This window comes from Somniosus microcephalus, chromosome 11 (genome assembly GCF_052327205.1).
Source record: "Somniosus microcephalus isolate GS21.2 chromosome 11, FLI_Smic_1.0, whole genome shotgun sequence".
Classification (NCBI taxonomy): Eukaryota; Metazoa; Chordata; class Chondrichthyes; order Squaliformes; family Somniosidae; genus Somniosus; species Somniosus microcephalus.
In genome coordinates this window covers 4,747,544-4,765,171 of record NC_140997.1, presented here as the reverse complement: position 1 = coordinate 4,765,171, position 17,628 = coordinate 4,747,544, and the positions used below count along the sequence as shown (strand labels likewise).

The 17,628-nt window shown below is 42.2% G+C and overlaps 1 protein-coding gene across 1 annotated transcript in view; it reads left to right on the top strand.

Moving 5' to 3' along the window:
- hs3st4 (heparan sulfate (glucosamine) 3-O-sulfotransferase 4) overlaps nucleotides 1-17,080 on the top strand; it is a 426,293-nt gene extending 409,213 nt beyond the window's left edge. Inside the window, 1 exon segment of the mRNA XM_086000060.1 lies at nucleotides 16,135-17,080. Within this exon segment, the coding sequence (XP_085856186.1) occupies nucleotides 16,135-16,777 (643 nt within the window). The 3' untranslated portion in view covers nucleotides 16,778-17,080.
- Nucleotides 17,081-17,628: the final 548 nt, after the last annotated feature.

The window sequence follows — 17,628 nt, the reverse complement described above, 5'->3', positions numbered from 1 at the left end:
CACGTGATTGATGGAGAGGGGTTACATAAGTCCCCTGACAAAATTGAAGCGGTTGTTAAGGCCCCAGTGCCTGAAAATGTGTCGCAACTGAGGTCATTCCTCAGATTGGTGAATTACTATCATAAGTTTTTGCCGAATTTGTCGACAATTCTGCACCCACTGAATGCCCTGCTACGAACGGGGGTAGCATGGAAATGGAGTGATGATTGTAAGCGTGCTTTTCAGAAGAGTAAGGACTTAATCACTTCAAGGGAAGTATTGGCTCACTACAACCCAGCACTGCCGATCAGACTGGCGTGTGATGCGTCTCCCTACGGCATTGGGGCGGTACTGTCACATAAATTCCTTGATGGTTTAGAGAGGCCGATAGCTTTTGCGTCACTCTCGTTAACTTCTGCCGAGCGTAACTACGCCCAGATTGACAGAGAGGCCCTCAGCCTAGTGTGGGGGGTGAAGAAGTTCAATCACTGCCTGCACGGTCAAAAATTTACTCTACTAACCGATCATCAACCTCTTGTCTCCATTTTCAACCCTCAGAAGGGCGTACCGATAATGACAGCACAACGGCTGCAGAGATGGTCCCTTTTCCTAGGGGCACACCAATATGACATCGAGTACAAAGGAACTAAACAGCATGGAAATGCTGATGGATTGTCACGCCTACCGTTGCCGACGGTGGAAGAAGAAGACCTTGCAGTGGATCCAATGGAGTTATTCCACTCGACCATAGTCGAATGTCTCCCTGTGACGAATGCAAACATAGAAAAGGAAACACGGAATGACCCGACACCATCACGGGTCTATGATTTAACGGTGAAGGGATGGCCAGCACATGGCGAACTACTGCTGCCAGCATTCTCGCCGAGAAGAGAACAGCTGTCAGTGTGCAGAGGAACCTTGATGTGTGGATCCAGAGTAGTAATTCCACCTAAGTTGACGGATAGAGTGCTCAATGAGCTTCATGAGGGTCATCTGGGTGGGGTAAAAATGAAGAACTTAACCAGAGTGTTTGTGTGGTGGCCGGGAATTGATAGAGAAATCGAAGAGGTGACCAAGAGCTGTGCAGGATGCCAGAAGGTCCAAAACGCCCCACCACAAGCTCCTCTGCATCCATGGGAGTGGCCCTCATCTCCATGGCAAAGGGTGCACATTGATTTTGCTGGTCCCTTCATGGACTCGATGTTTTTAATTGCGGTGGATGCACATTCAAAGTGGCCAGAGGTAATAAAAATGTCCTGAACCACCACGGAAAAAACTATCACAGTTTTACGAACCATATTCGCCAGAAATGGGCTGCCTGAACAGATTTGCTCTGACAATGGACCACAGTTTTTGTCTGAAGAGTTCCAGAGGTTCTTAAAGAACAATGGTGTTAAGCATTACACATCTGACCCATATCATCCAGCCACTAATGGATTGGCCGAGAGGTTTGTCCAAACATTCAAGAAGGCTATCAAGGCAATGTGTAATGAAGATATACCCCTACAACACAAGGTGGACAACTTCTTGTTTGCCTACCGGAATGCGACGCATGCGGTTACCAACCAAACTCCAGCCATGATGTTCTTCAATCGAAGACTACGAAGACGCTTGGATTTGGTTAAGCCAAACGTCCAAAGAGATATGGAGAACAGGCAGTTTCAGAATATGAATGAAAGGCCGACCAGGAGTTTTAAGATAGGTCAACCAGTTTTGGCCCGGGACTACCACACTGAGAAATGGCAGTCAGGAACGATTTGTACACGATAAGGACCTCTCATGTATACCGTGGATGTTGGGGAGAGCACTGTAAGACGCCATGCTGACCAGATTCTAGAGTCACTGGAAAACGTCAACTCCACACCACGATCTGATACACCTGGTAATGAAATCGACGTTCCAATTGCAACTACCGCAGAACCGGCAATATTGGAAGCAGATGAACCAAACAACGACATTGATCCCGACTCAACATTGCCAGAAGAACCTGATACCCCAAAGAGGCGTTATCCAGACAGTATCAGGAAGCCTCCTCAAAGACTGAACTTATAATTGCTTAAACTTAACCAATGTATCTTGCATCAGTAATTGTGATTGTAATTAGTTATCATTTAGTTGTTAAATGAATGTTATGTACTGTTTATCTAAAAGGGGAGGAATTGTTGTGTATGTACCTTTAAGAGAATAACTGGTCTCAGACTGCAGTACCGGCAGTGACCACCCCTGTATAAAAGGCGCTAGTGAGCCTCTGTTGTTTTAGTTTTCACTATTGACTTCCACCAGTAAAGACGTGTTTTGTTTAACTCTGCTGTCCGTGTCTCAATCATTCACAGACATAATAAGTAGTTTACAGGGATCGTTCCTGATCAATAGATTACAGGGATTGCTCCTGATCAACAGATAACAGGGATTTTTTTCTGATCAATAAATTACAGGGATTTCTTCTCATCAATAGATTATAGGGATTGTTACTGGTTAATTGATTGCAAGGATTGTTTCTGATCAATAGATTACAGGGATTGTTTCTGATCTGTAGATTACAGGGATTGTTTCTGATCAATAGATTACAGGGATTGTTTCAGATCAATAGATTACAGAGATTGTTCCTGATCAATAGATTACAGGGATTGTTCCTGATCAATAGATTACAGGGATTGCTCCTGATCAATGGTTTACAGGGATTGTTCCTGTTAATTAGATTACAGGGACTAATCCTGATCAATAGATTACAGGGATTTTTTCTGATCAATAGATTACAGTGATTGTTCCTGATCAATAGATTACAGTGATTGTTCCTGATCAGTAGATTACAGGGATTGTTCCTGATCAATAGATTACAGCAATTGTTCCTGATCAATAGATTACAGGGATTGTTTCTGATCAATAGATTGCAGGGATTGTTTCTGATCGGTAGATTACTGGGATTGTTTCTGATCAATAGATTACAGGTATTGTTCCTGGTTAGCAGATTACAGGGATTGATCATGTTCGATAGATTACAGGGCTTGTACCGGATCAATATATTACTGCGATTGTTTCTGATCAGTAGATTACTGGGATTGTTTCTGATCAATAGATTACAGCGATTGTTTCTGATCAATAGATTACAAGGATTGTTTCTGATCAATAGATTACAGGGATTGTTCCTGATCAATAGATTAGAGGGATTGTTTCTGATCAATTGATTACAAGGATTGTTTCTGATCAATAGATTACAGGGATTGTTCCTGATTAATAGATTACTGGGATTGTTTCTTATCAATAGATTACACGGATTGTTCCTGATCAATAGATTACAGGGATTGTTTCTGATCAATAGATTACAGAGATTGTTCCTGATCAATAGATTACAGGGATTGTTTCTGATCAATTGTTTACTAGGATTGTTTCTGATCAATAGATTACAGGGAATTTTTCTGATCAATAGATTACAGGGATTGTTGCTGATCAATTGATTACAGCGATTGTTCCTGATCAATAGATTGCAGGGATTGTTTCTGATCAATAGATTACAGGGATTGTTCCTGATCAATAGATTACAGGGATTGTTCCTGAACAATAGATTGCAGGGATTGTTTCTGATCAATAGATTACAGAGATTGTTCCTGATCAATAGATTACAGGGATTGTTCCTGATCAATAGATTAGAGGGATTGTTTCTGATCAATTGATTACAAGGATTGTTTCTGATCAATAGATTACAGGGATTGTTCCTGATTAATAGATTACTGGGATTGTTTCTTATCAATAGATTACACGGATTGTTCCTGATCAATAGATTACAGGGAATTTTTCTGATCAATAGATTACAGGGGTTGTTCCTGATCAATAGATTACAGGGATTGTTTCTGATCAATTGTTTACTAGGATTGTTCCTGATCAATAGATTGCAGGGATTGTTTCTGATCAATAGATTACAGGGATTGTTCCTGATCAATAGATTACAGGGATTGTTCCTGATCAGTAGATTACAGGGATTGTTTCTGATCAATAGATTAAAAGGATTGTTCCTGATCAATAGATTACAGGGATTGTTCCTGATCAATAGATTACAGGGATTGTTTCTGATCAATAGATTACAGGGATTGTTCCTGATCAATAGATTACAGGGATATTGTCTGATCAGTAGATTACAGAGAATGTTTCTGATCAATTGATTATAGGGATTGTTTCTGATCAATAGATTATATGGGATTGTTTCTGATCAGTATATTACTGGGATTGTTTCTGATCAATAAATTATAGTGATTGTTCCTGATCAATAGATTACAGGTATTGTTCCTGGTCAGCAGATTACAGGGATTGATCATGTTCGATAGATTACAGGGCTTGTACCAGATCAATAGATTACAGCGATTGTTTCTGATCAATAGATTACAAGGATTGTTTCTGATCAATAGATTACAAGGACTGTTTCTGATCAATAGATTACAGTGATTGTTCCTGATCAATAGGTTACAGGGATTGCTTTAGATCAATTGATTACAGAATATGTTTCAGATTAATAGAGTAGAAGGGATTGTTTCTGATCAATAGGTTACAGGGATTTCTTCTGATCAATAGATTCCAGGGATTGTTCCTGATCAATAGATTACAGGGATTGATTCTGATCAATAGATTACAGTGATTGTTTCTGATCAATAGATTACAGGGATTGTTTCTGATCAGTAGATTACAGGGATTGTTTCTGATCAATAGATTATAGCGAATTGTTCCTGATCAGCAGTTTACAGGGATTTTTTCTGATCAATAGATTACAGGGATTGTTTCTGATCAATAGATTACAGGGATTGTTTCTGATCAATTGATTATAGGGATTGTTTCTGATCAATAGATTTCAGGGATTGTGCCTGATCAATTGATTATAGGGATTCTTTCTGATCAATAGATTACAGGGATTGTTTCTGATCAGTAGATTACTGGGATTGTTTCTGATCAATAAATTGCAGGGATTGTTCCTGATCAATAGATTACAGGGGTTGTTCCTGATCAATATATTACTGGGATTGTTTCTGATCAATAGATTACAGGGATTGTTCCTGATCAATAGATTACAGCGATTGTTTCTGATCAGTAGATTTCAGTGATTGTTCCTGATCAATTTATTATAGGGACTGTTTCTGATCAATAGATTACAAGGATTGTTTCTGATCAATAGATTACAGGGATTGTTTCTGATCAATAGATTACAAGGATTGTTTCTGATCAATAGATTACAAGGACTGTTTCTGATCAATATATTACAGGGATTGTTCCTGATCAGTAGATTATAGGGATTTTTTCTGATCAATAGATTACAGGGATTGTTCCTGATCAATAGATTACAGTGATTGTTCCTGATCAGTAGATTACAGGGATTGTTCCTGATCAATAGATTACAGCAATTGTTCCTGATCAATAGATTACAGGGATTGTTTCTGATCAATAGATTGCAGGGATTGTTTCTGATCGGTAGATTACTGGGATTGTTTCTGATCAATAGATTACAGGTATTGTTCCTGGTTAGCAGATTACAGGGATTGATCATGTTCGATAGATTACAGGGCTTGTACCGGATCAATATATTACTGCGATTGTTTCTGATCAGTAGATTACTGGGATTGTTTCTGATCAATAGATTACAGCGATTGTTTCTGATCAATAGATTACAAGGATTGTTTCTGATCAATAGATTACAGGGATTGTTCCTGATCAATAGATTAGAGGGATTGTTTCTGATCAATTGATTACAAGGATTGTTTCTGATCAATAGATTACAGGGATTGTTCCTGATTAATAGATTACTGGGATTGTTTCTTATCAATAGATTACACGGATTGTTCCTGATCAATAGATTACAGGGATTGTTTCTGATCAATAGATTACAGAGATTGTTCCTGATCAATAGATTACAGGGATTGTTTCTGATCAATTGTTTACTAGGATTGTTTCTGATCAATAGATTACAGGGAATTTTTCTGATCAATAGATTACAGGGATTGTTGCTGATCAATTGATTACAGCGATTGTTCCTGATCAATAGATTGCAGGGATTGTTTCTGATCAATAGATTACAGGGATTGTTCCTGATCAATAGATTACAGGGATTGTTCCTGAACAATAGATTGCAGGGATTGTTTCTGATCAATAGATTACAGAGATTGTTCCTGATCAATAGATTACAGGGATTGTTCCTGATCAATAGATTAGAGGGATTGTTTCTGATCAATTGATTACAAGGATTGTTTCTGATCAATAGATTACAGGGATTGTTCCTGATTAATAGATTACTGGGATTGTTTCTTATCAATAGATTACACGGATTGTTCCTGATCAATAGATTACAGGGAATTTTTCTGATCAATAGATTACAGGGGTTGTTCCTGATCAATAGATTACAGGGATTGTTTCTGATCAATTGTTTACTAGGATTGTTCCTGATCAATAGATTGCAGGGATTGTTTCTGATCAATAGATTACAGGGATTGTTCCTGATCAATAGATTACAGGGATTGTTCCTGATCAGTAGATTACAGGGATTGTTTCTGATCAATAGATTAAAAGGATTGTTCCTGATCAATAGATTACAGGGATTGTTCCTGATCAATAGATTACAGGGATTGTTTCTGATCAATAGATTACAGGGATTGTTCCTGATCAATAGATTACAGGGATATTGTCTGATCAGTAGATTACAGAGAATGTTTCTGATCAATTGATTATAGGGATTGTTTCTGATCAATAGATTATATGGGATTGTTTCTGATCAGTATATTACTGGGATTGTTTCTGATCAATAAATTATAGTGATTGTTCCTGATCAATAGATTACAGGTATTGTTCCTGGTCAGCAGATTACAGGGATTGATCATGTTCGATAGATTACAGGGCTTGTACCAGATCAATAGATTACAGCGATTGTTTCTGATCAATAGATTACAAGGATTGTTTCTGATCAATAGATTACAAGGACTGTTTCTGATCAATAGATTACAGTGATTGTTCCTGATCAATAGGTTACAGGGATTGCTTTAGATCAATTGATTACAGAATATGTTTCAGATTAATAGAGTAGAAGGGATTGTTTCTGATCAATAGGTTACAGGGATTTCTTCTGATCAATAGATTCCAGGGATTGTTCCTGATCAATAGATTACAGGGATTGATTCTGATCAATAGATTACAGTGATTGTTTCTGATCAATAGATTACAGGGATTGTTTCTGATCAGTAGATTACAGGGATTGTTTCTGATCAATAGATTATAGCGAATTGTTCCTGATCAGCAGTTTACAGGGATTTTTTCTGATCAATAGATTACAGGGATTGTTTCTGATCAATAGATTACAGGGATTGTTTCTGATCAATTGATTATAGGGATTGTTTCTGATCAATAGATTTCAGGGATTGTGCCTGATCAATTGATTATAGGGATTCTTTTTGATCAATAGATTACAGGGATTGTTCCTGATTAATTGATTATAGGGATTCTTTCTGATCAATAGATTACAGGGATTGTTTCTGATCAGTAGATTACTGGGATTGTTTCTGATCAATAAATTGCAGGGATTGTTCCTGATCAATAGATTACAGGGGTTGTTCCTGATCAATATATTACTGGGATTGTTTCTGATCAATAGATTACAGGGATTGTTCCTGATCAATAGATTACAGCGATTGTTTCTGATCAGTAGATTTCAGTGATTGTTCCTGATCAATTTATTATAGGGACTGTTTCTGATCAATAGATTACAAGGATTGTTTCTGATCAATAGATTACAGGGATTGTTTCTGATCAATAGATTACAAGGATTGTTTCTGATCAATAGATTACAAGGACTGTTTCTGATCAATATATTACAGGGATTGTTCCTGATCAGTAGATTATAGGGATTTTTTCTGATCAATAGATTACAGGGATTCTTTCTGATCAATAGATTACAGGGATTGTTTCTTATCAATAGATTACAGATATTGTTCCTGATCAGCAGATTACAGGGATTGATCCTGTTTGATAGATTACAGGGCTTGTTCAGGATCAATGGATTACAGCGATTGTTTCTGATCAATAGATTACAGGGATTGTTTCTGATTAATATTTTACAGGGATTGTTCCTGATCAATAGGTTACAGGGATTGCTTTAGATCAATTGATTACAGAATATGTTTCACATTAATAGAGTAGAAGGGATTGTTTCTGATCAATAGATTACAGGGATTTCTTCTGATCAATAGATTACAAGGATTGTTTCTGATCAATAGATTACAGGGATTGTTCCTGATCAATAGATTACAGGGATTGTTTCTGATCAATTGATTATAGGGATTGTTTCTGATCAATAGATTTCAGGGATTGTGCCTGATCAATTGATTATAGGGATTCTTTTTGATCAATAGATTACAGGGATTGTTCCTGATCAATCGATTATAGGGATTCTTTCTGATCAATAGATTACAGGGATTGTTTCTGATCAGTAGATTACTGGGATTGTTTCTGATCAATAAATTGCAGGGATTGTTCCTGATCAATATATTACTGGGATTCTTTCTGATCAATAGATTACAGGGATTGTTCCTGATCAATAGATTACAGTGATTGTTTCTGATCAGTAGATTTCAGTAATTGTTCCTGATCAATTTATTATAGGGATTGTTTCTGATCCATATATTACTGGGATTGTTTCTGATCAATAGATTACAGGGGTTGTTCCTGATCAATATATTACTGGGATTGTTTCTGATCAATAGAGTACAGGGATTGTTTCTGATCAGTAGATTACAGCGATTGTTGCTTATCAATAGATTGCAGGGATTGCTGTAGGGTGAGTGGAAATCTGTCCCTGCTGCACTTGCTATTTGATGTTATGTGTCTCTGTTGAAAGGGGCGGCTCCCGATCAAACTCTCTTTAAAGCATGCCCCGTTGGCACGATCCTGTCCCCTTTAAATCCCATATTTATTAGTATGATGAATGTGTCCTAAGTGTTACACAGCCCAATACCCACCCCCTGGACCACCTCCATTGAGGTCTGTGAAAGAAATTGGAGTGAAGTAAACTGGGAATATTCTCAGTTAGAATTGCCAACCATCCTGGATTCTCCTGGACACTCCCGGAATTAAAGATTAGTCTCCATATCACTGCTGGAACAACCCAGGAGAAACAATATAGAATGAATGTTTATAGAATCTTTTATCAATGAAATAGAAAGACTGGCATTTTTATAGCCCTTTTCACAAACATCAGACGTCCCAAAGCACTTTACAGCCAATGAAGTACTTTTTGAAGTGTAGTCCCTGTTGTAATGCAGGAAATGTGGTAGCCAAATTGCGCACAGCAAGCTCCCACAAACAGCAATGTGATAATGACCAGATAATCTGTTTTAGTGATGTTGATTGAGGGATAAATATTGGCTAGGACACCAGGGAGAACTCCCTGCTCTTCTTCCAATAGTGGCCGTGGGATCTTTTACATCCACCTGAGGGGGCAGACGGGGCTTCGGTTTAACGTCTCATCCAAAAGACGGCTGCTCCGACAGTGCAGCACTCCCTCAGCACTGCACTGGAGTGTCAGCCTAGCTTTATGTGCTCAAGTGGGACTTCAACTCACAACCTTCTGACTACAAGGCGATGCTTTCATTTATTGGGGATAATAAAAGAATGTTTTAAATGCTAGTGTGGTTCAAGGCCATGTAGGAAGGTCACGAGCTGAAACCTCCAGGGACATATTCAACCAGCGTTGTCCAACCAATTCCTACTGTATTACAGCAGTCCCTCAGTAGCAGACATAATATGCTGTTCTTTCCACGTATGTTTCAGTAAACTGTTGTCCCTTGCTCTGACATATTAGTTGGAAAAGGTGATAAACACACGAGTATCCTCCTTCATGCATTAACTGACTTTCAAAAAATCATTGATTTATTGGTACATTTCCAGCAGTAGGGAGCCAAGGCAGATCTATTCTTGATGTTGTGTAGTTTTCATTTCTCATGTTGCATTCCAAAACCATCGATCTAAGACTGGAACAGCACGCTGGGTGTGTGGGATATGGATCATTTCACCCAGCCGGGAGCTTTTATTTATCTCGTGAATTTATATTTAGCATTAGATTAGATACAGAGTAAATCTCCCTCTACACTGTCCCATCAAACACTCCCAGGGCAGGTACAGCACGGGGTTAGATACAGAGTAAAGCTCCCTCTACACTGTCCCATCAAACACTCCCAGGGCAGGTACAGCACGGGTTAGATACAGAGTAAAGCTCCCTCTACACTGTCCCATCAAACACTCCCAGGGCAGGTACAGCACGGGTTAGATACAGAGTAAAGCTCCCTGTACACTATCCCCTCAAACACTCCCAGGGCAGGTACAGCACGGGTTAGATACAGAGTAAAGCTCCCTCTACACTGTCCCATCAAACACTCCCAGGGCAGGTACAGCACAGGTGAGATACAGAGTAAAGCTCCCTCTACACTGTCCCATCAAACATTCCCAGGGCAGGTACAGCACGGGTTAGATACAGAGTAAAGCTCCCTCTACACTGTCCCATCAAACACTCCCAGGGCAGGTACAGCACGGGTTAGATATAGAGTAAAGCTCCCTCTACACTGTCCCATCAAACACTCCCAGGGCAGGTACAGCACGGGTTAGATACAGAGTAAAGCTCCCTCTACACTGTCCCATCAAACACTCCCAGGGCAGGTACAGCACGGGTTAGATACAGAGTAAAGCTCCCTCGACACTGTCCCATCAAACACTCCCAGGGCAGGTACAGCACAGGTTAGATACAGAGTAAAGCTCCCTCTACGCTGTCCCATCAAACACTCCCAGGGCAGGTACAGTACGGGTTAGATACAGAGTAAAGCTCCCTCTACACTGTCACATCAAACACTCCCAGGGCAGGTACAGCACGGGTTAGATACAGAGCAAATCTCCCTCTACGCTGTCCCATCAAACACTCCCAGGGCAGGTACAGCATGGGTTAGATACAGAGTAAAGCTCCCTCTACACTGTCCCATCAAACACTCCCAGGGCAGGTACAGCACGGGTTAGATACAGAGTAAAGCTCCCTCTACACTGTCCCATCAAGTATTCCCAGGGTAGCTACAGCACGGGTTAGATACAGAGCAAATCTCCCTCTACGCTGTCCCATCAAACACTCCCAGGGCAGGTACAGCACGGGTTAGATACAGAGTAAAGCTCCCTCTACACCATCCCATCAAATATTCCCAGGGCAGGTACAGCACGGTTTAGATACAGAGTAAAGCTCCCTCTACACTGCCCCATCAAACACTCCCAGGGCAGGTACAGCACGGGCTAGATACAGAGTAAAGCTCCCTCTACACCGTCCCATCAAACACTCCCAGGGCAGGTACAGCACGGGTTAGATACAGAGTAAAGCTCCCTCTACACCATCCCATCAAATATTCCCAGTGCAGGTACAGCACGGGTTAGATACAGAGTAAAGCTCCCTCTACACCGCCCCATCAAACACTCCCAGGGCAGGTACAGCACGGGTTAGATACAGAGTAAAGCTCCCTCTACACTGTCCGATCAAACACTCCCAGGGCAGGTACAGCTCTGGTTAGATACAGAGTAAAGCTCCCTCTACACTGTCCGATCAAACACTCCCAGGGCAGGTACAGCATGGGTTAGATACAGAGTAAAGTTATCTCTACACTATCCCATCAAACACTCCCAGGGCAGGTACAGCATGGGTTAGATACAGAGTAAAGCTCCCTCTACACTGTCCCATCAAACACTCCCAGGGCAGGTACAGCACGGGTTAGATACAGAGTAAAGCTCCCTCTCACTGTCCCATCAAACACTCCCAGGGCAGGGACAGCACGGGTTAGATACAGAGTAAAGCTCCCTCTACACTGTCCCATCAAACACTCCCAGGGCAGGTACAGCACGGGTTAGATACAGAGTAAAGCTCCCTCTACACTGTCCCATCAAACACTCCCAGGGCAGGTACAGCACTGGTTAGATACAGAGTAAAGCTCCCTCTACACTGTCCCATCAAACACTCCCAGGGCAGGTACAGCACGGGTTAGATACAGAGTAAACCTCCCTCTACACTGTCCCATCAAACACTCCCAGGGCAGGTACAGCACGGGTTAGATACAGAGTAAAGCTCGCTCTACACTGTCCCATCAAACACTCCCAGGGCAGGTACAGCACGGGTTAGATACAGAGTAAAGCTCGCTCTACACTGTCCCATCAAACACTCCCAGGGCAGGCACAGCACGGGTTAGATACAGAGTAAAGCTCCCTCTACACTGTCCCATCAAACACTCCCAGGGCAGGTACAGCACGGGTTAGATACAGAGTAAAGCTCCCTCTACACTGTCCCATCAAACACTCCCAGGGCAGGTACAGCACGGGTTAGATACAGAGTCAAGCTCCCTCTACACTGTCCCGTCAAACACTCCCAGGGCAGGTACAGCATGGGTTAGATACAGAGTAAAGCTCCCTCTACACTGTCCCATCAAACACTCCCAGGACAGGTACAGCACGGGTTAGATACAGAGTAAGGCTCCCTCTACACTGTCCCATCAAACACTCCCAGTGCAGGTACAGCACAGGTTAGATACAGAGTAAAGCTACCTCTACACTGTCCCATCAAACACTCCCAGGGCAGGTACAGCACGGGTTAGATACAGAGTAAAGCTCCCTCTACACTGTCCCATCAAACACTCCCAGGGCAGGTACAGCTGATTCATGAATTATGCTACATTTCAGCTCATGTCGATGTCTGCTTCCATCAAGGGACAGACCCATAGAAACACACACACAATAGACAAACACACTGATAGACACACACACCCAGAAACACACACCTATAATCATGGGCACAGACACACACACAAATATAGCCATTGATGCACGCAGTCATAGGTACACATGTCTACCCACAGACACACATACAACGACATGATTTCCCAATTGCACAAGTCCACGTGCATTGAGGCAAGCGAAGCAGATGCCTACTGTACCCATCTTCAACCAATGCAGTTGGTCTGTTGGTTCTATGGACAGATCTCCCTGTCTAATAACCAACTCCAGGTCTCCAACGTCCTCGAGACTGGATCTGGGCTGATTGACAGCATCTAAACCCTAACAGGATCCCATAAGGAGCACTTGGAGCCCTGATACACACTGTGACGTTTCTAGTCCATTCAAAAGACATCCCCACTGTGTTATCGCATCCAAGCACAGCTCAGACTACCCACACATATTAAGCTAACACTGCAACAATCCACCCTGGTGCGATAGTTCTATAAGTGGTAACAGGCTATGTGTAAGATGAATTATTGATTCTGTTCTAAAAGAGAGAAAGAAATTGCTTTGGCTTGGGAAAAAAAGCTGGCGGTAATTAATCAGAGATAAACTGCCAAGAGAAATTAATTTCAATTCTTTAGTGAACGATTGAATGTAGATCTATTTAAAATACAAGATTTGACTCTAATAAAGCATTTTCTCTCGTACCTCCTGTAAATGGACTATGCGATGACAAACGCAGACTGAATGGAAATGGTGTTGGGCTTTGTAAACATGCACTGTTATTGTGTTCACTGTAAAGGTCTGTAACAGAATCACACTCTCTGTCACGCTCTGTCTGTTTCCATCTGTCACACACTCTCCATCTGACCCTCTGTTTTTGCATTACAGTCATTGAACAGTCGAAGCTTATAGCACAGAGGAGGCCATTTGGGCCATTGTGTTTGTGCTGGCTCTTTGCTGGAGTAATCCAAAGCCAATCTCATTTCCCTACCCGCTCCTTCAGCCCTGTAGCTTAATGTGTTAGCAATTTATATCCAATTTTCCGTTAAAAAATGCATTGGTAGTAGCAATACACACAGTACCAGCGCATACAGCAAAGTCCCAGTCAACTGTGCCCGAGCGAAAGTCAGCGTCTTTGGGACTGTACCCAGAACGAATCAGGGCCCTATGAAAATGTACCCAGAGAGAGTCACCAGGTCCCAATGGAGCTGACCCCCAGTTAGTGCCAGAGACAGAGACGAGAATATTGCCAAAACTCTTCGTAATGTTTGAGGTTCCAGCCATGGCCCAGTGGTAGCTCTCTCAGCTCTGAGTCAGAAGGTTGTGGGTTAGAGCCCCACTCCAGAGACTTGAGCACATAGTCCAGGCTGACATTCCAGGGCAGTGCTGAGGGAGTGCTGCACTGTCAGAGGTGCCGCCTTTCAGATGAGACGTTAAACTGCCCTCTTCCGGGAATGTAAAAAATCCCATGGTCACTATTTCGAAGAAGAGATAACGAGTTCTCCAGGTTTTCTGGCCAATATTTATCCCTCAATCAACATCACTAAAACATAGGTCACTTATCTCATTGGTTTGTGGGAACTTGCGGTGCGTAAACTGTCTGCCGCGCTTCCAACATTACAACAGTGACTTCACTTCGAAAGCACTCCGCTGGCTGTAAAGTGCTTTAGGGTGTCCTGAGATCGTGACACCCACAGGGCCTTCCTTTCTATTTATTTTATTTCCTCTCTGATTGATGAGTGAGTCGCTGACCTATTAAACACAACTTCACAGAGCAGCTGATCAGGTTGAAATATCTCAACTTGCTTCACACTATGGCCGACTGTTAAAGTTCAGTGACTCTAGTTATGTGGGCGAAGCTGAGGGCTCCGCCACTGGGTCAGTGGGTGAAGGCACTACCCAGTGCTGTGCTGATGAGAAGGTTCTTGGTTCGATCTCCAGCCTTTGCTGAGTTAGCTTCTCTCACTGTGGCTGCGGTTGGGATGCAGCAATGATCTCTGGGCTACAGAAGGCTTCCAGCCAGAATGTGTGGACAGTGCTGGATTCAGCTATTCTGTTTCTCTACACCTGGTTTAGTGATGTTGGCTGAGGGTTAAGTATGGACCAGAGCTTAGAAACATAGAAAAATAGGAGCAGGAGGAGGCCATTCGGCCCTTCGAGCCATTCAATATGATCATGGCTGATCCTCTATCTCAATACCATATTCCCGTTCTCTCCCCATACCCCTTGATGCTTTTTGTGTCTAGAAATCTATCTATCTCCTTTTTAAATATATTCAGTGACTTGGCCTCCACAGCCTCCTGTGGTAGAGAATTCCACAGGTTCACCACCCTCTGAGTGAAGAAATTTCTCCTCATCTCAGTCCTAAATGTCCTACCCTGTATCCTGAGATTGTGACCCCTCGTTCTAGACCCCCCAGCCAGGGGAAACATCCTCCCTGCATCCAGTCTGTCTAGCACTGTCAGAATTTTATACGTTTCAATGAGATCCCCTCTCATTCTTCTAAACTCTAGTGAATACAGGCCTAGTCGACCCAATCTCTCCTCATACGACAGTCCTGCCATCCCAGCAATCAGCCTGGTGAACTTTCGCTGCACTCCCTCTATGGCAAGTATATCCTTTCTTAGGTAAGGAGACCAAAACTGCACACAGTACTCCAGGTGTGGTCTCACCAAGGCCCTGTACAACTGTAGTAAGACATCCTTGCTCCTGTACTCAAATCCTCTTGCAATGAAGGCCAACATACCATTTGCCTTCCTAACTGCTTGCTGCACCTGCATGTTTGCTTTCAGTGACTGGTGTACAAGGACACCCAGGTCCCTTTGCACATCAACATTTCCCAATCTATCACAATTTAAATAATACTCTACCTTTCTGTTTTTCCTACCGAAGCGAATAACTTCACATTTATCCACGTTATACTGCATTTGCCATGTATTTACCCACTCACTCAACTTGTCTAAATCGCCTTGAAGCCTCTTTGCATCCTCCTCACAACTCACAATCCCACCTAGTTTCATGTCATCAGCAAACTTGGAAATATTGCATTTGGTTCCCTCATCCAAATCATTGATATATATTGTGAATAGCTGGGGCCCAAGCACTGATCCCTGCGGTACCCCACTAGTCACCGCCTGCCACCCCGAAAAAGACCCATTTATTCCTACTCTCTGTTTCCTGTCTGTTAACCAATTTTCAATCCATGCCAGTATATTTCCCCCAATCCCATGTGCTTTAATTTTGCACACTGACCTCTTATGTGGGACACGGTACCGGTGCCATTGAACCACATTTCACTACGTGTCGCTACCTACTGGGGGTGGGGAAGGGGAGAGAAACTGGGAAATAAAACTAAGATCTATTTCTAAAGGAGTCCGTCTTTTCTTTTGTCTTTAGAAGCTTGATGCCTAAGACGTTGGATGGTCAGATCACCATGGAGAAAACACCCAGTTACTTCGTTACCAGAGAGGCACCAAAGCGAATCTTCTCGATGGCAAAGGACACAAAGCTGATTGTGGTGGTCAGGAACCCTGTGACCAGAGCCATTTCAGACTACACCCAGACACTGTCCAAGAAACCGGAGATTCCAACCTTTGAGGTTCTGGCCTTCAAGAACAGGACCCTGGGCCTGATCGATGCCTCTTGGAGTGCGATCCGCATTGGGATCTATGCCCTGCACCTGGAGAACTGGCTCCAGTTCTTTCCCCTCTCCCAGATACATTTTGTCAGCGGGGAGAGGCTCATCATTGACCCGGCCGGAGAAATGAGCAAAGTGCAGGACTTCTTAGGCCTCAAGAGGATCGTCACGGACAAACATTTTTATTTCAACAAAACCAAGGGATTTCCTTGCCTGAAGAAACCAGAGGACAGCAGCGTGCCACGGTGCCTCGGCAAATCCAAGGGGAGAACTCATCCCAAAATAGATCCCGACGTAATCCACAGACTGCGGAAATTTTACCGGCCTTTCAATGTCATGTTCCATCAGATTACGGGAGAAGACTTTGATTGGGAAAAGGAAGAAAATCAGGAAATCAGATGAGGATGTCAACAGCTACAGTTAAATGGAAGAGAGAATAGAAACTGGTTTCTTATTGAAGAAAGATATATAAATAATAGGGCTATATTGTTAGTCCTGCGAAATGAAGAATTTTATTAAGACTATAATTAATAAAAAAAGGGGAATGATTTTTAAGCTATATTACAGATTACCAAAGGTGTTGTGCTTATGAATTGTGATTATTTTGAAGATGATTTCTGTGTTGAGTTCAGCTCGAGTTTGCTGTTCTTTTTTTGCAGTTCCTTTCACCCATATCAGATTGGCCTATAAAGTCTCCTGAGGAAGCTCCAATCTGTCTTTATTGTGTCTCCTTCAGGATGGGCATCCTTGATTGATTTACTTTTACAGTGTAAGGAGCAATGTTTCATGATAGGGGTCACAGGCAAGGAAAATGAAGTGAGGGTAAGGATTTTGTGTTCATTAGAGCGAGGGATGTAAAAGCTGGGAGCAGTACAATTTCTACTCCAGCCACTCAACATCAAACACTCCCAGAGCAGGTAAAGCATGGGTTAGATACAGAGTAAAGCTCCCTCTGCACTGTCCTATCAAACACTCCCAGGGCAGGTACAGCACGGGTTAGATACAGAGTAAAGCTCCCTCTACACTGTCCCATCAAACACTCCCAGGGCAGGTACAGCACGGGTTAGATACAGAGTAAAGCTCCCTCTACACTGTCCCATCAAACACTCCCAGGGCAGGTACAGCATGGGTCAGATACAGAGTAAAGCTCCCTCTACACTGTCCCATCAAACACTCCCAGGGCAGGTACAGCACGGGTTAGATACAGAGTAAAGCTCCCTCTACACTGTCCCATCAAACACTCCCAGGGCAGA